Genomic DNA, 23712 nt, shown 5'->3' with positions numbered 1-23712 from the left:
CTAAAAAGTTTAGAATGCGCAGAAATAAGGAAAGCATTTTCCAATCATTTTACTGTGGTTTGCTGACTTACAGTATGTGTCCTAAAAGGAGAACCAGAAAGCCAACTCCATTTAGATTCTGAAACGCCCAAATGAAAATTCCTGAGGATGACATTGTCAGTAACCAGGATGGAACTATCTTACATCTTTGTCCAAAATCCATACTCTGCTCTTGTAAATGTTTGATTGAGATGCATTTTCTAGTGGTCAACGTAGTGCTAGGTGCATAGTGGGCTTCCATGAAACATTGCTTAACTTAACTAACCATTCATTATATCAAAAAAAAAAAAACCATTTCTACAGCTGAAAGTAGATTTTTTTCATAATGGGGTGGTTAGACCTTGTTGCTATAGAAACAATCGAATGTCATTTTAGCTTCAAGGAACCTTCAGAGATAGAGGAGTGGGGAGTGAGTTTGTAATGCAGTGACTGTAAGAAAGTCAGAAGGTTTTATGAAGAGCCAGCTGCAGCCACATCTGCACAGCTAAATACTCTTTCACTTTGGTCACTGGGGGACAGGAGGAGAGAGGCAAAGAGGGAATAGAAGCAGGACCCAGGAAAGTAAATGTCTTTTTTACTTGAGATTGTTCTTTATAATTACAGAGGGAGAGAGTCAGAAAGAAAACAAAAAATAACCAACCAAACAACAACAACAACAAAAACTTCCTTCTCCCTGGTGTCTGAAGAGAAAACAGAGGACTCAATTCACCATCCATGCTGGCAGCAGGCTCAGTTTGGGCCTTCCCGATGCCATGCATTCAGGGTAGAGTCTCTCTGGTATGGAAGGATCGATCACCTATTCAACCGCAAAAGCTATGAACTTGCTCCTAAAAATCTGCCTCAGATATATGCATCTCCACTAGGAGCAAACTAAGATGAGTTGGGATTAATTAAATGGTATTCTATTTATATGCCAGAGGTACTTCTATGTCCTTTTCCTCACATTTAAACAGGATATAAAGTGCTGATAATTAGGATTCCACATCTAGGAAGCATGTAGATAAATTGGTCCTGCTCGATGGGAACTATATTTTCCTAGAATACCAATCGCTTTTGAAATTCATCCCATAGGCTTAAAAGAAAATCTATGTACAGCAACTAGATATAGCTTACATGCTAAATGTTTTTATTTGAGTAATAGTATTATCAGCAAGCATGTGAGTGTAAACATAGCTTAATTCTAAAAATTTCAGCAAAATACAACCTCAAGTGATCATACTACAAAACAGAGAAATTCATTTTTAGTGGCATTTATTTTTATGCAGTTCTGGAATAGAATTAACATTAAGAAAAGTAGCCAAATGTGGTGGTACACACCTATAACTACAATACTTAGTAAGCCAAGGCAGGAGGTTCACTAGTTTGAAGCTACCCTTGGTGGTAGGAAATTTACCCGAAATACGGGGTTTTATTCATTTCTAAAGACAAATACCTAAATCTTCAGTCTTCTAAAGCATATTTCTTTCTTAAAAAGTCCACAGTTTACATTAGGTTTTCAAAAATATTACCTCTCCCATACCTTTCACATGCATGATGATCGACCAAGTGTGTGCTCATTTTGTTTTTAACTTCTGCTTTGAGACACAAAATGTCCTTTACTAGTCAGAAGATATCGTTAGTGTAGACTACTCTGGTGTGTCCGAACATCAGAATGTCACCACGCTGGAATGTAACTCAATAGTAGAGTATATGTTTAGCAAGTGAAAAGCTCTTGGTTGGATCACTAGTGTGTGTGTGTGTGTGTGTGTGTGTGCACAGACACCTAATTACACACACAAAAGGTACACTCTGAGACATCCCAAAAGCCTTTTAAAAATCAATTACTATTGTGATTTCTCAATGCTCTTTTTGTACACTAGGTATTATGTTAAGTACTTTCTATTACCTAATTTCGTTTTTTAACAGCCCTTTAGGGTGGGCGCTATTATTATTCTCATTTGACAAGAAAACAGATGCTTGCAGAGATTAAGTAACTCCACTAAGGTCATACAGATGTCAGAACCAAAATTCAAACCCAGATTTTGTGGCTCCATAGATGCCTCTCGAGATAAAAGAACTGTTTCCCCAGGGAACTCCTCCGTAGCTCTAGCTGCTGAAGTCTGCCATCGGTAACCTCTAGATTTGTTGCTTGCCCAAAGTACTTCTGAAACTGTGCTTCCAGGCTTAATGGTTGCTGTGCCTATGGAGTCCAAGTGCACCCTCGATTTATTCCAGGTAAGGTGAAGGAAGACTGCTTCTGTGCCAGCTTTACACAAAAGCCATGGATAAGTCGTGAATGGTAGATTGTCAAACCCTGTGCCGGCTTCCTGTGGGAACTATTTATGGAAACTTGGCCTTTGATTCTATTCTTACATCCATTTTAAGTACAGAAAGCCAGCTCTCCTGGCTAAGACACCGTCATCTTTGTGTATCCACAGAACTGGATGGCCTGATCTTAGGAGTTGAATAGCTACAATACAAATTGCCCTCCTGACTTCCACTGCCCTGAGCGACAGTCCTTTCCATATGGTGGCCAATCAGAAAAGTAGCAGTGCTCTGTAATTAGCTTCAAGCAACAAACTTGTGGTAGGAAGTTGAGGCTTTGAGCAAATATTGACACGAACAGTGTTGCCATTAACTATACTATTGGGAATGGACACGTAGTAGTAGTGAGGATAGGTGCTTTATTATCAACATCACGGCATTCATTATCATGCCCAAAATGTCAGCACCAGGTGAAGAGGACTACAGTGGAAAGCAAAACCAACTCCGTATAAAACAGTGCGGACTTCATAAACCATAAAACACTTTCACTTTCACTCATCACACTGCGGGGGCCCATGATTTGACCTTAAGATGTTAATTTCTACCATTCATGAGAGTAGAATGTTACCTGACTTTGCTTGGGTGCTTTCTTAGAAGAAACTAGAAAAGCATAAACTTCACACAATTTCACTCAAGGTCCCAGCAAAGAAAGACATTATCTTTGAATGCATCTTACTGCAAAGATTTGCTGCAAGCCCTGGAATGGTTAAAGCAACCAGTAAAGGAAGTTGTAGCATCCAGAGACTAGGAACGGCAGGAAGCCATTATCACCAGTTCGCCTAAATGAGTGTGGGAATGATAGGTGGCCAGCATCCCAGGAGGATTGGAAACAAGAGGGGAAAGCCGCCTGAAAGGAGCTTAGCTGTGGAAGAGACAGTGGTGCCGGCACCAGCAAATCAGGCCAATCGGGAGGAAGCCATATTTATCATAGTTTCTGTCTCATTTTACACTACCGTGCCCTTCTATGTTCCTAACTGGCCAAAGGCTTTGAGAAACCAGAGCTGAAGGGAATTCAGATTCTAGACAGTCAGAGCCCTGGCTACAGATCAACACTGAGGGGAAAGGTGGCTGCGACACATTTCTGGTTTCTAACTGTTGAAATACAAGGAGTGAAGGAGAAACAGCTCCTTGATTACCTGCATAAATATTGTAACATCATATAAACAAATAAGACCTCAAGAGAGTTATATAATACACAATAAGTGAAAAAATCTCTATATTACCCATTATTAAAACTCACATTAATAACATGAAGAATGAAATAGGTTGATTAGCAAAGTGATGTTAACAATTTCCAAAGCTGCAAGTACATATTTGCTACTAGGTATGTGAGAGATGTTCAATTTTCTTATATGAGAGCCTAAATAAAATGTCTCTTTTCTTTCATATTAGAAAAAAATAAAATAGAAGCAAGGGTGTAACAAAATGGTTCTTTCCTGTATCATTAATAGAAACTAAAAATTGGCATAACTTTCTAAAAATTAACTCGTTCTGCTTCAAGCCTGAGGGGTATAATTAGAAACACAGATAAATATCTATACATAAAAATGTTTATAATGGCTATGATAACAGAAGAAAGAAACAAGGCCCAACATTAAGGAAATGACACCATCACACAACCTCTATTTCACTGTTAAAAGGTACATTCACATAGAGGTCTTCTGTCATATAGCAAACAAAAGCTTAGTCTGTAACAACTGTGTGTCTAACATGTTCACAGTCCTCTTTGAGGAAAACCAGGAAGATAGAAAGGAAAAATATTATCAAAACATTAATTGTTGTTTCTCTGGGTACTGACAACATAGTGATTTTTTCCCATTGTATATTCTTATGAACTTACCAAACCTAACGTGAGGATGTCTTCATTAATAGTTGTTAATGCCATACAAGAATGAGTCATAGAAATGCAAAGCCCATGGGATATAGCTCTTGCCTCAGGTTATTTATAATCTAGTTCTTTATTTTATGTTGTGATTGTTTAATAATAATTATTCATTTAACTAGGGCATATAAAATTAAATAGCATTCTCTGTATTCTTCAACTGATCTCTTTTCCTCTCACCAACTTCCCAAGCCAGACTTAACTTATCAGACTTATCAGCCAGACTTAACCCTATCAGACTTAACTTCAAAATAATATCCAAGCTTTCAGTATCTTGAAGTAGGATATTAGATACATGAAACCATACTGTTAAAAGAGTAAGGAGTGAGCCTCAGAGGAGAAAGCTTTGCATTCTTCTTGGAAGAGTCACATTCAGAATGTATAAAGAATTGCTACACAGTAATAAGAAAGTCAGACAACCCCACATGCCAACATTAGAGCCTACTCCATCTCAGTCCAAATGGATGGATGCTCATAATTGTTACCTCAGTATGCATACACATACACTTACATGGACAGGCACATGCATATATCATATATCTTATATGTATAGATAGATAGATAGATAGATAGATAGATAGATAGATAGATAGATAGATAGATAGATATCCTATCTAAAATGGAACTACTTCTAAGTTCCTCTGTTGTTATATCAAATTGAAGATACTGCAATAGCCATTAGGCCCAGTTTCATTCTTACATGCCTACTGTCTTCTCCTGTACCCAAAATTACAATTATTACAACAGAAAACATGTCATGTGTGTCTTTGACTGGCAAAGCAGTAGTAGCTTCCAACGTCAGAGTAGAATCCTCTGAGGAGACATCTCTTTGACAGCTGAAATAAGATAGCCATACTGCCCTCACCCATAAATTGTCGCCTTAAACTGCTTCATTTTTCTTTATTGCTTATTCTCTGTTTACCTGGTTCTGCATTTTAGAATTTGCCTCTCTCCCAATAACATGAAAGTTAGATGGGAGCATCTACTTTTTATTCCTGCTCTAAACCCCTCACATCAATATGAGAACCTGGCATAGGGTAGGGAAGGATGATGGATGAATATTTTGTCACCAAAAACAGAAAGCAGAAAGAGCATATATTACCATTCTTCTTTTATAGAGTAGAAAACTAGAGGAATGAGTCACGGTAGGAAACTAAGAAAACTAAATTACTTAATGTAACTCAGGAGTACAGCCCAAGTCTTTTCTGTTCCTGCCCTTTCCTCCTCTTCTTCCTGTCAACGCGCATGTGCACAAATGTGCACAAAGACACACATGAAACGGTCATGCATTAGGAACGGTTCCCTCGTTAATGAACTCTTCTCCTCACTCTACCTTTGAGCACTTTGACTGTCATCATAATCATAAAATGTCTCATAATTTATATGTGTAAATATATAAATAATAGATGATTTGAAGGTTATTGTGATATGCAAATACACATTGCCTAACTCTAGAGGTTGTGCAGTCCCATTGACTCACAATTAAATGAACGTGGCGGATGGCAGCATTCAAGTCAAAGTTGATTATACAGAAACTATGCACTTTCACTTGAGCCTTGCTTTGTGATTATGTGTCTTTTTGTTCCTTTGAGACAGGGCCTTACTGTGTAGCCCTGGCTGTCCTGGAACTCAATATGTAGATTCAGATGGTCTCAATCTCACAGACCTGTCTGCCTCTGCCTCTGCCTCCAGAGTTCTGAGAAGAAAGGTATGCACTACCATGTTTGGTTCTCATGTATCTTTTTCATATACCATGATACTTGATACATTATTATTTTGCTTTCTAGAATATATATATACATATGTACATACATAGTTGGGGTCCTTTAAGGTTAGTTCCTTCAGCATAAGAAATTTTCTTTCAAACAAAATGAGACAGTTTTTTAGGTCTGATCTGTATTTCAAAAACCAAAAACTTGACATCCTAAAGATGACATTTTTGATAAGTGAGCCTGTGGGAAATTGGATGGTTTGAGTCAGAAGTCTTACCTCCCATGCCCCATCAGACATGAGTGTTTATGGTTAGTTGCTTTTTCTCTATAGATACCAATTACCTTTTCAAAAGGTTACCCAAGGGGATTTGCCACTTGCCAGTTTGTTTAAAACTTAGCTACATGTACAAATATGGTGGAGGTAAAATCCAATTTGGCTGTCGACCTTCTTGACCCTTTAGTTTTAATTTTAAAAAATGTTTCAAGCATTTGTGGGTACTCAATAGCTCACAGTTTTGTTTGGTTGGTTGATTGCTTTCTTTTCAGTTTTTCTTAATTGAAAGATTGTTTGTTTGTTTGTTTTTAATTCCACAAATGGGCAATTTGGGGAGATGATCTTAACTTCTGTAACTTACAGCTCTCACCTCTTCTCTTTCAGAAAACAGTAAGCATAACTTGATGTCAAGCACAGCTTGAAAAGTGAATTAAATTAATAAAAATAAGGCCCATCATGCTCTGAACATAATGGGGCCAGTGTCAGGTGAACATTTGTTTATTAAGCAGGTAAAGCTTTTTAATAAGGCAGAAAATCGTGTCTGGAGGAAATGATAAGCTTTTACTTTTGAGTATAAAATAATCATTAATGTCTGAGAAGAAAGCAATGTTGGAGTTTATTCTGAAACTACAGTCAACAGGAACAGATTGGGGTGATAAAGATGTGTCAATGTCTAAAAATGAGAATTCTAGCTTCATTGTGACCAGTTAGCATGATTAAACCTCTCCAAATTGCAGCTTTCCAGAGATGTGAAATAAGAATATTTAAAAATATATAACATGCAAGACTGGTTAAATTCAACAACGTAATTCTAAAAAGTTTGTCAACTACTACTCTAATAGTATTTGTAATTTTTATTATTTCTGTGCTTAAATAATTATGGAATATTCTTCCCACCTCTTTGTATTCCTAAAGCCACTTCTCCAAGGTTTGACCAAAGATCCTTGAAATGTGCTCTTCTAAATCAGGATATTTCTCACTACATGAGAAATTTCCAAGTATTCTGTCTAACTATAAAAGTCTGTACCCTAACTGTCTTCCCTAAACCTTATTGGGCCTTGCTGAAGATGTCTATCAGGAAGGGCCCCATCACACTGATGACTGAGGTGTGGTCGTCTGCCTAAGAAACGACTACAGTGCAATAATGGGAACGTGACCCACAAGCAAGTTAAATGGCACAGACATATGAAGGGGCCGTAAGAGGTGAAGAATCAGTCTCCTCACCTATTACGTGGAAGTAATACTCAATTTTATAAGATTATGGTTATAATTACGTGAAATGCTGTGATAATGATTAGCAAAACCGTTCAACTCATAGTTAAGAGGCAAGTATACAAAATCTATAATGTTGCCAGACAGTCCATGGCCAGCAAATAGGATATGAGGCTGCAACAGCCACTGAGAGCCACATTTTGAGAGTCTAATGAACTCAAACTTTCATCTTACTAAATGGAATTGTACCAGCATTAGTAAACATTCTGAAAAAAAAATAAAACAAAGAGCATTACATGACCTTTCAGAATTCACGGTAAGAGGGGACTACTGGAGACACTTAGAACTTGTTTAAAGGAGCTTTGGGTTTGATGACTAAAGGAAAAGATGATATTTTTGAGTTTATGTTTTGTTTTTTTCTTCCACAGTAATTAGTGAATGCCAAAGGCAGCAACTGGCATCGGTGAGCTACTCCTCTCGCTATGCTCTGGGCCTCTTTTATGAAGCAGGCATGAAGATTGATGTCCCTTGGGCTGGCCAGTACATCACCAGTAATCCCTGCATACGCTTCATCTCCATTGATAATAAGAAGCGCAATATAGGTCAGTACTCACGTTGTTTCCCTGAAACAGAGTAATGATGGTGGGTGTAGGCTGAGAAAAATGCTATTTAATTGAGTGGTGCCATTCTGAGCAGAGCAAGTGTTTAACTCCAAGCCACAGGGTATAAAACTTAATGTCACATTTGCTCAGTCATGAAATACACAGTGAAACCAGAAAGGTTTTTCCAAAAAATCTTTCACCCCGTGGTTTGTTTTACTGAGTTCATAAAAATAGTGGCAGAGAGTTTAAGACTGCAAAATGGCCTGGGTTCTCTGGTTCCATTTGGATCCATGTCTATGCAAACATTTCTCTCGCTGTCTGTTTCTTGGTAAGATTCCGTTGGGTTATTTTGTTTATGCTTTTTTAAATTTGGTAATTGATGACCTTCCACTTCCACAGCTAGATTAAAAGGTAAATTTTACCATGCTATGAAAGTCATCACTTCATAATATTTTGATGTCTATGTACATTTCATCTTTTTTAAATGGAGTAAAATTGGTTTCCATGTGATATAACTAAAGTGCCTGGCAAATGCTTCATGAGAACCTTCCCAGGACTCAGTAAGCTCTACACTTTACCTTTTTGTTAAAGATAGTTCTAAAACTTAAATTTGATTTGAAAAACCATATGTTACAGAGGCATACACAGGCTCTGAGAGTTTCAGGCTAGCCTGGTATGCACAGCAAGTTCTGGGCTAGCCAGAGCTGCAGAGTACGACAGAGAAAACACACACACACACATACACACATACACACACACACACACACACACACACAGATGGAAGGAAAAAAGGAAGGGAGGGAGGGAGGAAGGGAGACAGAGAGAGAGAGAGAGAGAGAGAGAGAGAGAGAGAGAGAGAGAGAGAGAGAGAGAGAGAGAGAAAAGATTGAATCACAAGAAAAAGGTAACTGATTGATTTCAGAAAAGAAAAGTGTGTGTGTTTATATCCATAGGATTGTGGTAATATCTAAGGTAATGCTTTTCATAAATAAACCATAATGATCTAAGATGACAAAACTCACAAGAAGAATCATAGTTGAGTTTGTTCATGCAACAATGTTTTCATCAGCCCATTAGTTGGAAGTCTTGCCTGATGAAATCACCAACTAGCGTCTCTTGTCTTGCCAGAAGTTTATGATGGGCCTAGGCTGGACTGTGTTTTCTCTATCAGAGCACACAATCTTAGGAAAATGTTTCTTTTATAACTTAAAACTCCCCAAGGGCTGGGCTGTTTATGTTAACATGATACTAACATCTATATGTGATCAGCAGCTATGAAATGCCTTGTAACAGCAATGGACATTAGCTGTTAAATGTAACCATTTCAACTCTCTATCTGTTTGTTCTGAGGAAAGGAAAATAATCCTTGATCTTCTCAAGTTATAGACCATGAATTAGACATTATCTTTTGTGTGTTACTTCATAAGATAGGATATCTATGAGGATATATAGTCAGCTGCATGTAACCAAAAAAACATGTTTGAATAACATAAGATCATTTGTATGATTTACTATAGACAAATGATGAATTTCCTTGGTTGATCTGTTGGAGACATAGGATGTCTCTCAGTGGTAGAACATTTGTCTAATATATGCAAAGACATAGGTCCAACCCTAGCACAAAATAAAATGAAGAAAGAAATTTGTAAAGTGAACCCTATGCTGCCCGGTATTTTTATCACTATGACAAATACCTGAAAGATCAACTTCAAAGGAAGAAAGCTTGACTCTGGCTGGTGGTTCCTAAGGTGTCAGTCCATAGTCTTCATGTACCACTGCTCTGGGCTTGTAGTGAGGCAGGACATCATAGTGTATGTTCTCTCTCATGTGCCAATCCGAGCTGCTAATTGTGTGTGTGTGTTGTGTGTGTATGTGTATGTATGTATGTGTATATATATATATATATGTTTAGAGACAGAGACTCAATATATTTTTTGTATATATATATATATATATATATGTTTAGAGACAGAGACTCAATATATTTTTTGTATATATATATACATACATATATATGTATTTATGTGTATGTGTGTATATCTATATATGTTTAGAGACAGAGTCTCAATATATTTTGTGTGTGTGTATATATACATACATATATATGTATTTATGTGTGTATGTGTGTATATATATATATATATATATATATATGTTTAGAGACAGAGTCTCAATATATAACCCTGGATTTTCTAGAACTCACTATGTAGACCAGACTATCCTGGAACTCCATAGATATCTACCTGCCTCTGCCTCTTGAGTGCTGGAATTAAAGGCTATGCCACCATACCCAGCCTATATTCCAATTTTTTATATGTATGCATTTATGTAGGAGTGATTGTGGGTATAGGACATAAACTGGAAAGGGAACCATGAGACAGGAAAAAACAGGATTTAATAAGGAGGCAACATAGGAAGAGTCAACAACATATGAGATGTGAAAGTGGAAACTACCAGGGACAGATGGTACGCATGAAAAAGAGACCAGGGAAAGGGGCTAAAAGGGACGGAGATCAAGCAAAACAAAGTATGTGTGAAAATGCCATACTGATACCTGTTATATTGGTGAAATTATTAAGGCCACTCCACGGAGTTAAAAGGGAGGTTTATTTTGTGGCATAACTTAAAAATGAAGGGATAGGTGGGTTGCAGAGTCTGGGAAAGACATAGCACAGTCCCGCGGTGTTCTCTGGAGAACTCTGCTCGGTCTACCTCTAGTGACCAGGGTCCTCTCTTGGCCCCGCCTTGTAGGCGTGACAGTTACCAAAGCCTCAATGGGGGTTGGAACTTCCAGATCAAAGCTGGAATGGCTACCCACTACACTGTTACTTTGTATGATAGTTCTTAAAAAGAGTGTATGGCAGAGCAAAATTATCCACCTCATGAGGGCAAGATGCTGAAGTAAGGAATGCCAGCATTGGCTGGCTTTTTCATCCTTCCTCTTTTATTTCTCCTGGCTATCCAGCCTTTTATGTCTCCTTCCACTCAGTAATTTATCTCCAGAAGCATCCTCACAAACATATCGACAGATGTTCTACACTAATTTTGTCAATTCTCATCCCAATAAAATTGACAGTCAATATTAACCATCACAAAGCCCTAATCCCAATGAGATTGTATTTGGAGATTCAGTTCAGGTAATAATGATTACATGGAGTCCTAAGGGTGGCATCCTAGTCTAATAGGATCATGGCCTTAAGAGAGAAAACAGAAAAGCTTCCCTTCTCTCTATTGCTACTTTCATATTCCAAGGGAAAATCTATGGCAGAGATATAGCAAGATAACAGGCATCTGCAGATCAGGAAGCAAGCTCTCACCAGGGATGAAATCAACCAATAACTGGATTGGATCATGGGGTTCTCAGGCTCCAAAACTGAACAGAGTCCATTTATGTGAACTACACAGTCTCCTTAAGGTTCTTTTTTTTCCCCAAGTTCCAGAGATCAAAGCTGGAGCCTTACACATTAGAAGCATAGCAACACACATGGGAAGAACCACCACCGAGTCTTCTCCTTCTGGAGAACCTGTCTAGTATTTCATTAATGTACCCATTCTCATATTTGCATATCAGACCAGAATTGCTGCCTGGACCAATTCCCAACTAGGCAGTTGTGAAACAGATGAGAGTATCGTAAGTCTGAGGTGGGGAGAGTATTGTATGCCTAAGTCGAATATACTCCTGGAGCTGGTATCACAGTCCTGTTTGCCATGAGAAGGTTCACTACCTGAAGAAAATAAGATTTTGTTATAGAGAAAAGAAGAAGGCATGCTGATGGCTGTGTGGCCCTCAGTACTTCCTGTCATCTTCAAGCCGAGTTACATCTTACGTAGGAGGTAAAGTTCTAAACTTATCATAAAAAGAAAAGAATCGCATATATTCAAAATTACCTTTTGAGACCCATAAAACTACATGATACTTTTGAAAATGGCAAAAATCAGTAAATTTGATTGTGGTAGTTTGAAAGAAAATGGCCCAGCTGGATCAGGAGCAGTGTGGGAGAATGGAGAGGAAGATACCATGATGAATGAAGACCCCAGGGGAATAGGAAAAAAGCAGAGGGCTAGAGTGGTCCCCAAAAATCCACAAAGATACCTCCACTGTAGACTACTGGCAATGGTGGAGAGAGTGCCTGAGCTGACCTGCTCTGGTGATTGGATGACCAAACACCCTGGCTGTCATGATAGAACTCTTATCCAGTGTCTGATGGAAGCGGATGCAGAGATCCATGGCCAAGCCCCAGGTGGAGCTCCAGGAGTCCAACTGGTGAGAGAGAGGAAGGATTGTATGAGCGAGAGATATTGAGACCATGATTGGAAAAAGCACAGAGACAAATAGCCAAACTAGTGGAAACGCATGAACTGTGAACCAATGGCAGAGGAACCCCCATGGACCTGGACCGGGCCCTCTGGATAAGTGAGACAGTTGATTAGCTTGAACTGTTTGGGAGGCCCCCAGGCAGTAGAGCCAGGACCTGTCCTTGGTGCATGGGCTGACTTTTTGGAGCCTGGGGCCTATGCTGAGACACTTTGCTCAGCCTTGGTGTAGGGAGGAGGGGACTGGACCTGCCTTGGCTGAGTCTGCCAGGCTGGGCTGACTCCCCAGGGGAGACCTTGCCTTGGAGGAGGTGGGAGTGGGGGGTGAATTGGAGGGGAGGGCTGGGGGTGGGAGGAGAGAGGACAGTGGAATCTGTGGCTGATATGTGAAATTAAGTTAATTATAAAATAAAAATACTATAAATAAAAGAAAATGGCTTCCAAAGAGAGTGGCAGTATTAGGAGGTGTGACCTTGTAGTAGTTGTGGCCTTATTGGAGGAAGTGTGTCACTGTGGGGGTGGACTCTGAGGACTCCTGTGCTCAAGCTATGCTCAGTGACACAGTTCACTTCCTGTAGCCTGTGGATCAAGAGGTAGAACTCGAAGCTCCTTTTCCAGCACCATGCCTGCCTGCATGCCACCTGCCATGAAGATAATGTGCTAAATCTCTAAACTGTAAGCCACCCCAATGAAATGTTTTTCTTTATGAGTTGCTGTGGTTGTGGTGTTTCTTCACAGCAACAGAAACTCTAACTAAAGCATTGATACAACCGCTCTTCACCATTTCACCACAATTTACATTTCCTTGAGTGAGATTAGGTTAAATAGCTGGGTTGCATGTGTAGGATAGAGGGATGTTTTCTACTGGGAAAGTCACACAAGAAGGAAAGAAAGAGTCATATCTCTGAACAGATTTAAGTTTTCTCTACAAATGAGGTGGGAGGGTGTGTGAAAGCACCCACACAACACGAAGTAACAATTTATAAAACTGAATGGATCTAAAAAAAAAAAAAAGCAAAACATATCAAGAATCGCTCATGGTTGTCAATTTTTATAATAATAAGTATTTAAAATTCTCTTAATATCAGCAGCCACACAATTTTAAAAGTGAGGAGCCAGATAAGTTAGAAATCGTGTCTTGCTATATGCCTATTGTGATGACATTTCAAGTTGCCAAGAAATACCTTCTTTTGTCAACTATATGGAAATTGATCTCTCATGTATGCATTAACTTGTGTAAAGCCTATAGTAACAACTTTTCTTAACATAAAAATTTAACCACCTTCACTTAAGCTGTTTTAGTTTTTCTATCCGAGTCCAGAGTACTAAGTGTGTCGGGTTGATGTAACATGATATAAATGCTTTTAAAATGCAATTCCATGTGTTTTAGCATACTAACATCTAACTGGGTGAGCAAGAGACATTCTTGATGTTGTTTCTCTATCACTACCCCATATCTAGCCTTTGGTGGATTTTCTTGAATGAAGAACTAGTACCATAATTCACACACAAATAATGAAGGGGACATTTGTGTTCTGTCAGAGTAGAGCAATGTAAACGCAAATAAGATAGACAAAACTTACCAGGATTGAGACCAAATTACAATCTGTTAATAAGTCTCCAGGGACAGAAGATAAAGAAATGACCAAACCAGACGAAGGTCAGGGCATATTCATTTGTTAGGTGTTGGAAACAGGCAGAAAGTGCAGAAAGCCACAGCCAGAACCAGCTTTCCCCTTAGGGAGAGGAAGGGAGCTCCAAGGTGCACCAGACCCAATTTCAAGTGCCCACAGTTTGAGTATGACTCAGTATTAGTTCATGTTCCTAAAAATGTTTTCTGTGGGATACTGGTTCCTCGAGTGCCCTTTTTCTAACGAGCTCTGTTATCAAATCAGCTTACTGACAGATTTAGAGACTTCCAGAAAATACCTTATTAAAAGAAATTTCTACAGAAAAGACACCTTCATTTCTTCAAGAATTTTCCAATTCATGGATCATTTGAAGGTGCATCAAACCGATGAATATTTTTCAATCCACACCTGAGAAATCCTGACTTGATGTTATCTTTTGTGCTTCCTATTTGGCAGGAACACCGGGCCAGATAGGTCTGGTCCTGAAGGCATTCAATTTTATGGACTTAGAAGCTAATATATTGTAGGATTAAATAAAAAGGCCGTTATCATTTCAATAGTTCGGATCTTGAATGTCCCCTAAAGGCTAATGTGTTTAAGAGGTGTAAACCTCACTTAGGAAATGAGGTAAACTTAGGAAGGTGAGGCCTAGTCACTGGGGGTGTGCCCTTGAAGGAGATCCTGGAACCTCAGTGCCTCTTTTTCTATTTTGTCTCCCAGTCATGAGGTCAGCAGTTCCAGCTATGATGTGCTCCCTTAGCACAAGCCCAAAAGCAATGAAGTCAAGCATTTGAGGGCCAAACCTCAAAACCTCTTAGCCAATGTAAATCTCAGATTTTATTATAATATTATCATCTATGGTATTTATTGCTATAATGAAAAGCTCACTTACTTGAATGATTTTTGAAATTATTTTTCAGGTTAATATAGGGGATTTGGACATAAAACTAAGATCTAGATTAAAATTGTGGTTCTGAAACAGTCTAGTAATGTGCCCTAGCATGAGCCTTTTACTTGTCACACTATTTTTAAATAACAAACACGTGTAAAACTTCAATGGCCTGAGTATGACTGATGTTTATTTCTTGATCAGCCCAGATAGGTGTTGATTGGTAGGTAGCTTTCTTCAAAGAGCTTCTTCAGGCAATAAACATTTAAGGACATGGAAATGCCAATCATCTGGTTTGATCCTCATATGTTGTACATCTGTATCAAATTATCACTGTGTCCCATAAATAAACACAATTAGTATATGTCAATGAGGAATGTTAAAAAGGTGATGGAAAGATGGCTCCATGATTAAAAGCACTGGCTGTTATTCCAGAGAACCTGGGTTCAATTCCTAGCACCTGTATGGCAGCTCACCCATATAACTTCAGTCTCAGGGGATCTGACACCTCCTTCTGGCCTCTGTGGGCACTGCATGCACATAGTGCACAGACATGCAGGCAGGCAAAGCACACATATGCAGCAAATAAAAACTTTTAAAGGGTTTGTAGATGTTTAAAGAATATTAGAATAAAAAGGAAATCATTAACAGACCCAGAGTCCTCTATCTTTTGACTTGCTATCTCCACAAGCATCTAATCAGTTGATGGGGGAAAATGAAGGGCTAGGCCTATAGACAGTGTACACCAGGTAGACTCACATTCTGTTAATTAGAGTACAAGTAAGTGGGACACACTGATTCTGAAGTCAAGTTGGGCCTGTCTTTTACCTGTACATGTGGGAAGGAGAAAAGTGGGTTTGGCAAACATATTGCCAGTTCTTGATACAACATGTAGTATATAGTATTCTATGGAAACCTGATTAGACATATATGAATGGTAATTAGCTTTCAAATAAAAGTACAAATCTTTTAACAAGTAATTACCACAGAGAGCAAAAACTGAGTAATTCCAAGGAAGGCTACAGACTCAAAGATTCCAGATATAACTAACAATGTTGTTCATGTAGAGAGGACAGGAATGTGCCACACTAGTGATGTGTTTACCACCTGAGATGTCTGAGACCCCTTAAATGTCTTAAATTTGGTGTTAATCTAAGCTAGGAGTTAAGTTGCTCATATTCAACTTACTCCTACCACTTACTAATTGTATAACAATAGCTTACTTAACCTCTCTGCATCTCCATCAATATATTAGGTAATAATAATCCCGGAGGTACTGAGGAGTAAAGAGTTTGAGTATATACTTCAATTAAGGACTTCACATGGAACTTAGCAAATGATAAGTCGGTGTGTCTGGTACCTACTACTATATTTAAAGATTCTAATCTTCAACTTAGATATTATATTCTCCAAAGCAAGGGATATAAACATAAAAGTCAAACTTAAGTGAATTTTGTCCTCTGTTACCAGTACATTTAGGATTCTGGGCAACTTAAATAAATAAAGCATATTAATGATCTTGAAAATAATTGATTATATTTTTATCTTGCATTCCTGTTGTACAACTGCAAGACTGTTGGTGTTCAATAAATGGACAATGGGTAATAATCTAAAGCAATTAATGCAACTTGCAACTCTAGAAACATGATGGCCAGTGGACATACTTGAATAGTTTTCAATGTCTGATCAAAGATACCCATTCAATTCATTAAAAAAAAAAGAAGATAAACAAATTTGAAAAACTATCTTTATCACATGAAACTTATCATTGCAAGAATTTTATTGTTAGGATGATTTAATAACAAATGCCTTTAATGATTGTTTCCCAAAACATTTAGAAATGTTCTTCATGGATTGTTTATTTCATCAGATTTTACATCATGAAAGATAGGAGTATAATATAAAAACCAATAAGTAATCATGATAGATACAAGACCTAAATCCAGTCAACTTGTGATCAGCTAATAGATTATTCTTGATTATTCCAAATAAGTAAACAGTCTGTGATATGACAGCATAAAATGATCTGTTCTGAGATTTGAATAATGTGTAATTCCTTGAATCTGCAGAAAATGCAGTCTATTGTAGTCAGACTTTCTCATTGGGCATTTTTGGACTGCCAGTCCCCAAATAATGACATGAAAACTGATTATTAATTATGAAAGCTTGGCCTTTAGCTTATACTTGTTCCCAACTAGCTCTTATAACTTAAATTAACCTGTTTTTATTAATCTACATTCTTACCTTTCCTCAATAATGTATGTCTGACTTCCTCAGTGTCTCACTGGAGTCTCTCACATGCCTCAGATTTTTCTACAGTTCCTCTTTCCCTTGAAGTCCTGCCTATTGGTCATTCGGCTCTTTATTAATCCTATCAGAAGGCAACTTGGCAAAGACATCTTCTTAGTGTATAAAAAGTTTATCCCACAACAGTCTAGAGAGGTAAAAAATTTTATAAATAAAATACAAAAAGATAAAAGCAAAGGGAAAGTCAGGAAGGGAGAAAGGAGAAGAACCATAATCATAAAAATTTGTCATGGTTCTAGTTCAGATTTCTGCTTTAACATCTGAGTTCTCAGAGTAAATAGCAACCACGCTAAAAATAATAGGCAGTAACAACTTACAAAATTGTATTATAGAAATAGCAGGTTTCAAGTTCAATTATAAAACTGATGCTTCCATATAAATCAGGTAAGACATTTTAATTAAAAGAAATCAAATACTAATTGCAAATGAGAATTATTATAGTTATGCTATAGAATATCACAGGGTGTATATATAGATAGATAGATGATAATATCAAAACTTGTTAGGTAATGATGTAACAAGAAAAAGTTATATATTTGAGCATGTAAAAATATCTATATACACAGTAATATATAACATATGTAAACACTTTTATAAAATGCATGTTGTATATGCATATATATTCATATTTTAAAATAATAAGTTGTAAAATATGCTCATTTTATGTATTTCCCACATTTAATAACAAAAACAGTCTTTCATTAGAGAAAGAAATAGCTCAGCCTATTTTATAAGGAGAACATTTGCATACAAAGTCAGACCAAACAACAGACCCCTTTTAGCCTCTGTTTGCCCTGTCAATCTGTCCTCAACGGGAGATTACATCTAAAATAACACTTGTCCACCCACTTGCCAAGCAATTTATTTCAGCAAGATAATTGGTGCCAGGGTTGAAAAAAGAATATCAGCTAAATCAACTAAATGTATACATCAAAAGTAGTCTAAAATATGAAGTATATTACTAGGATGTGTTTGTGTGTGTGTCTGTGTCTGTGTCTCTGTGTGTCTATCCTGTGGCACGCACAAACACACACACACACACACCACATGCATGCACACCACACACGCACACCATACACACATGTGTGTATACACACACACATGCACACACACACTCACATACACCACACACACACACACAGACACACAGAATGATGGGTTCTTTCAGCTAGATTTAAATCCAAGATTTTTTACTTACATGTTTTCCATTTTCAAATTATTCAATTGGACAAATATGCACAAATAAGTTTTGAATGCTTTCTTTGTGTTAGTCCTTGCACAAAGAACTGAAGATTCCAAAGTCCCCAATATAGTTTCATGAAGTGATCAAATGGGAGATTCTGAAGGTAAAAGGTACCATTTGTGTTTGGTTCCACTAATGAGTGGAAAGCCATTTAGGGATCCATACAATATAGAGTGTAAACCTTAGGGCTTTTCAAAAACACTTAGAAGCTCCTGTCATCACATACCAAGTAATTCTTTTAGGTGAGAAAACAAAGGATGAGCCTAAGAGATTTGCAGATTTTTAAGTTGTTTATTGTATAAGTTACATTGCAACCTTCCCATAACTTCCTACTGTCTCAAAAAATGATCCTAATCTGAGCAATTGTTTCATGTCCTTGCTTCCTTTTTGCTTCGAACGGAACTGGTGTAATAAGTTAAAGCCCAGGCACTTTTTACAATGTCTTGGCTGAAATTAGGTAGGAATGTTTAAGTGGGGTCCTTTGCCGAATCTCCTGTCAGCTGAATTAATATGACAACCCTCACATCTGGACAAGAACCTTATTTTGAATTAAGATAGAATTCATCCTCTGGAATCTAATATAGAAAGCTCATGTCGATGTTTCTGTAATGTCTGCAACCATGTCAGCTGTTAGGAGAGATCGAAACTGAACGAAGGCTGTGTCTGTAAGACTGGGCTGTTTTGAAAGATCTTCAAGTTCGGTCCTTATTGCACTCTGAAATGAGGCTGTCAGCACTCTGAGCTGTAAGCCAGGGCTCAAAATAATGTGTGCTGCTCAGCTTCCCAGACAAGTGCCTGGTTTTCATCATTCTGGAGGCATCTCAAAACCTTTGCAAGTTGAGAACTGTATTGTAAAATTGTGTAAAACTCAGACAGCTTGTGAGCCTCGGGTTCTGGGAAATAGCAAAGGCTTGAGCTGGATGAAAGCTTGACAAGTCTTCATTGTGGTCCATTTTTATCTGTGACCATGACAACACTATCTAGAAGATATGGGATCATTACTTTACCTGGAGGCCCTTCAGAAAACAATTTCACCACTTCCCTTACTGTCAAGAATTTCTCCTCAGATCAATCTAAATGTCTCATGGGCTAAGAGGCTGCTGCTCTCACCAAAATTAGAGGTTCTGTTCTCAGTGCAAACATGAACCATTACTCATCAGACATCCCATATAGTAACTGGTCCTTCTTACCTTCATCAATATTGAAAATAATAGGTAGACATTATCATCATGGGATCATAGAGTTGAGTATCCAGTGCTTACCAAATATTTTCCGAGACAGCCATATCTCATCTGCAGGTTTGAAGATCCTTTCCCTGACCCTGAAATAACACTTGAGAATATGTAACTTAGCACTAACCATCTTCATAGCTGGCTATGAAAAGAAATGGCCGGGCAGTGAATTGTTTATTCTTAAGGCAAACTGGAAACCTGTTACTGTTACTCTTAAATTGTAGAAAATGAATGAACTCTTTGTTGAATTGCTAGATCTGAAGGTCACTGGAGAATATATATGAATTTCTGGCAATAATGAATAGAAGTCTCCTTTTAGTGATGAGAATATTGGGACTACTGGATTATGAGGTATTACCAGTGAGATCTGAGGTTTTACTGAAGTTTTTTTCTCAGAGTGGTACAGTAACCATTTTACCAAGGTCCCCAGGGAATATACATCTGCTTTCAATGGTGCCCTGTAACATAGACTTTAATTTCCAAAGTTACACTTCAAAGAATCCTGCTGTTCTCTTTGTGAAAGATATTTCTTTTTAATGCTTGGTTGAAAAACAACTGGGCTCCAGATGAGATATTTAACTTAGAAAATATGTGATAAACTCAGTAAAGTTGACATTTCTCCACTTTATGTTAACAGTTTTCTATTTGAATATCAAAATAACATTAAAATGTTATCCTGGATAGTATCTTAGTTACTGTTCCACTGCTATGAAGAGATATCACCACTGAGGCAAATCATATACAAGAAAGCATTTAATTGGGGGCTTGCTTACAATTTTAGAGTGTTAGTCCATGAAGATCATGGTGGGAAACAGACAGGCATGGTGCTAGAGCAGTAGTTGAGAGCTTTACATCCTGATCCTCAGGCAGTAGGCAGAGAGAGATAGAGAGAGAGACTAGGCCTGAAATGGGCTTTTGAATCCTCAAAGCCCACCCCCATGACACACCTCTTCCAAGAAGGCCACACTACCTAAACCTTACCCAACAGTTCACCAACTGGGGACTAAGCATTCAGATAAATGAGCCTATGAGTACCATTCTCATTCAAACCACCACAGATAGTAATCTTTCACAAGTGAGTTCATGTTTAATCCAGTGTTAGTGGGTGATGAACTCTTTATTGTATAACTCATCGGTGATCAAGTACCAGTGTTACTCAGCATTGTGCAATAGACTTTGAAACATTCAATCCTACCTTTAAGTTGTAATTTAGCACTTAAAATTAGGGTGACCCATGTGATGCTGCTCCTCTCTGTAGAGTAAAATCAGTTCAATGCCAGCATCTTCATGTGACTCAACTAACAGCTCTGTAACCATGTTTCTTAGTCGCTGAGTTTCACAGTGCTGTGTGAAAAGTATGTTGTCTCTCTAAAATGTTATAAGGTTGAATAAAATAGTATATACAAGTCCCCTGGTACAGCACCAGAAATGTTCATAGTAAATGCTATTTTTATAATGTCACAAACTATGTACTCTATGCTATTAGTCTATCATTTATATAAACATACTCATTTTGAGAATGAGACAAAATGCCAATAAGATGGGTGTTTCAAATATTATCTTTGTTAAAGTGACAGGTCTTGCATAAGGTGAAGCTAAATAATATCTTACAGTGTTAAACTCAGAGCACAATACATTAAATGGGATTCTTCCTGTTCCTGGAATCTCAGATCCCTTTTCAATAAGATTTTTGTTTTGAAGATGATGTACAGACTATCAGAGAACAGGACACCATCTGGTGAGAGCTGACTCCAAGGATTGAGACTATTTCAAAAGTCTAACTACAGAGTTTCACCACAGGAAATCACTGTTTCATAAAAGCTTTATATCACTTGACATTTTTAAACTGCCCAGAATCACTAGTCTGTCTTTTTGCCACTTTTAACATTATTGACTCAATTCAGCCTAAAATGCCTTTACCTTATTATTAGTGACTTTCTTGTTATTAAGTGAGCAGAGAAGACTTTGATGTATTCTCTAAGATCCTGTGCAGACCTTGGCATTTTTAATGGTAAATCCCCCTATAGACTTCATATATATGCTCACTTATATAATGAGAGTAATCCACATATACTATACAGGATGTTGCATTCCCTGCATAATATGAATGAATATTAAACATCAGAATCTAAGAAGAATCTGTTGAAATTCCATTAATATTTATAACTCATCTGTGAGACTAGAGGAATTCTTTAGTATAATATATTTCAAATTTGTAATTGTAATAATACATTTCTCACTGAAATAGGTTTCTATTCTATGTAGTACTAGTGAATTCTTTGCTAATGTTGTTATATGTCCTTACCCTACTTAGTAGGGTCAGGAAGGTCATTTGAAACCTGAGCTCAATTGAGCCTAATTCTCTTTTTTATTAAAAATAAAATCCCTGTTTGTTTCCTTTCCCCCTTATTTCCATAATAATTGCTTCTCGGGATTGAAGAATTTTTTATTTAATTGAAGAATCTTGCCCAAGTACCCAGATATAATCTCTAATATTTTTTAAGTCAAAATATATAACAGGAAGGATTATTCCATTCATCTTATTAGGAAAGGAGGTAAGAATGCCCACAGTGGCCTGATTGATTTCATCTACAAAGAACATTATAACACTAGCTTAAATAACTTCATCATCTGATTGGTCTCAGATTTTAAAATTCAAAATTTTGTAATATCAAAGCAAAATCTTCACTGTAATGAATGAAATGAACTAAAGCAAAGCTTTTGGTCAACTCTAGCCAAGAGATATACATCATCTTTTCACAGAATCCTTTTGAACAGTGACAGATCTAAAGCTGAACCCATCCATACAGCTATGACAGTGACAAAGTGACATTCTTAGAGGCAAACTAGTATACAGACTCAAGGAGGAAATCCTGCCTGATTCAGGAAAAACAGGACAATCATAATATCACTTAACACACAAAATTCCATATGGAACATCAGTACTGAATAGGACAGAATACCAATTCACAACAAAAGGTGAATTCATAGCTCTGGTAAATATTGAGGAAGATGGAGCATTTCAGCAGACTGTCATCATAGAAAACCTGGGCTTTTGTACATATTGTGAAAAGTGACTGCAGCTAGCGAGAGCCTAAAATCCAAATGTGAGTTAGGTTAAGCCCTCTGCCCTAGGGACCTGAGTAAGGTCCAGTTAAAAGACTATTGAAACCTTCTGTTTTTTCCTTTCGGCACTGCGAGTAAAAGCTGTAACGGGCTGAAAACCTCCTGTTGTCCCAGGATAAATAGATGTTTTCATTAAGCTTGGGAGGTCTTAGCCAAAGGACAAAATTTCTCTTAAACAGGTCCAAAAATATGTACAGTCCCACTAAATGTGGTTTTTTGTTTTTTTTTAAAATGAGCAGAATCTATGGAAGTTTTAAAGGAATTGATGCTAGGAAAAAAATATTCCAGCCCTGGACAAAGGTAGAAATTAGAAATATTTGTGAAAATCGCTTTATTCATTTTTTTTTTCACTGACCCCTTTGTTCCTCCATGCTACCTACAAATTGCTTATCTTCACAGTCCTGTACTTGGTCCTTTTCCAGTCTTTAATCCTAGCACTTGGAAGGCATAGGCAGGTAGATCTCTATGAATTTGGGGGCAGCCTGGTCTACAGCCAAGGCTACACAAAGAAACCCTGTCTTGGGCGGAGGAAAAACAAAACAAAGCAAAAAAAGGAGGTAAGCTGAGCCCAAAGATGCAATGTGAACAGTTACATCATCTTGACTCTCTGCCATTGTACCTTGAAATGTGAGCCAAAATAAACCCTTTTCCCCTTCAGTTTATTTTGTTGGGATATTTTATCAGAGCTACAGGAAAAGTAACTAGGACAATAATTATATATGTGTCCATGATTTCTTTGTTTAATATCTAATTTATCATCAAATTTTAAGGGTCCATAGATGGATCTGTCTGCTCAGCCTTGTATCCACTTGTAACTACTTGAGTTGATGCTTAACATACAGTATGTTCTCAATAGCATGTGAGTCAATTTATAGTTAATTATGAAGTCCAATCGAAGAATGAAAGAGAAAAACAGAAAACTTTAAATAACTTGGTTTTCTCAGA

The 23712-nt window shown here is 37.5% G+C and overlaps 1 protein-coding gene across 2 annotated transcripts in view; it reads left to right on the top strand.

Annotated features, from left to right (window-relative positions):
* Nucleotides 1-23712, top strand: part of Rnls (renalase, FAD dependent amine oxidase) — a 256513-nt gene that overhangs the window by 188227 nt on the left and 44574 nt on the right. For both annotated transcript variants that reach the window (XM_076562397.1, XM_076562394.1), the window contains one exon: nt 7852-8025. In XM_076562397.1, coding sequence (XP_076418512.1) covers nt 7852-8025 — 174 coding nt within the window. The remainder of the gene's footprint in view (nt 1-7851; nt 8026-23712) is intronic.

This window comes from Peromyscus maniculatus, chromosome 1, assembly GCF_049852395.1.
Source record: "Peromyscus maniculatus bairdii isolate BWxNUB_F1_BW_parent chromosome 1, HU_Pman_BW_mat_3.1, whole genome shotgun sequence".
Lineage (NCBI taxonomy): Eukaryota > Metazoa > Chordata > Mammalia > Rodentia > Cricetidae > Peromyscus > Peromyscus maniculatus.
Note: the sequence above shows the minus strand (reverse complement) of the source record. Positions and strands in the feature narration are given on the sequence as shown.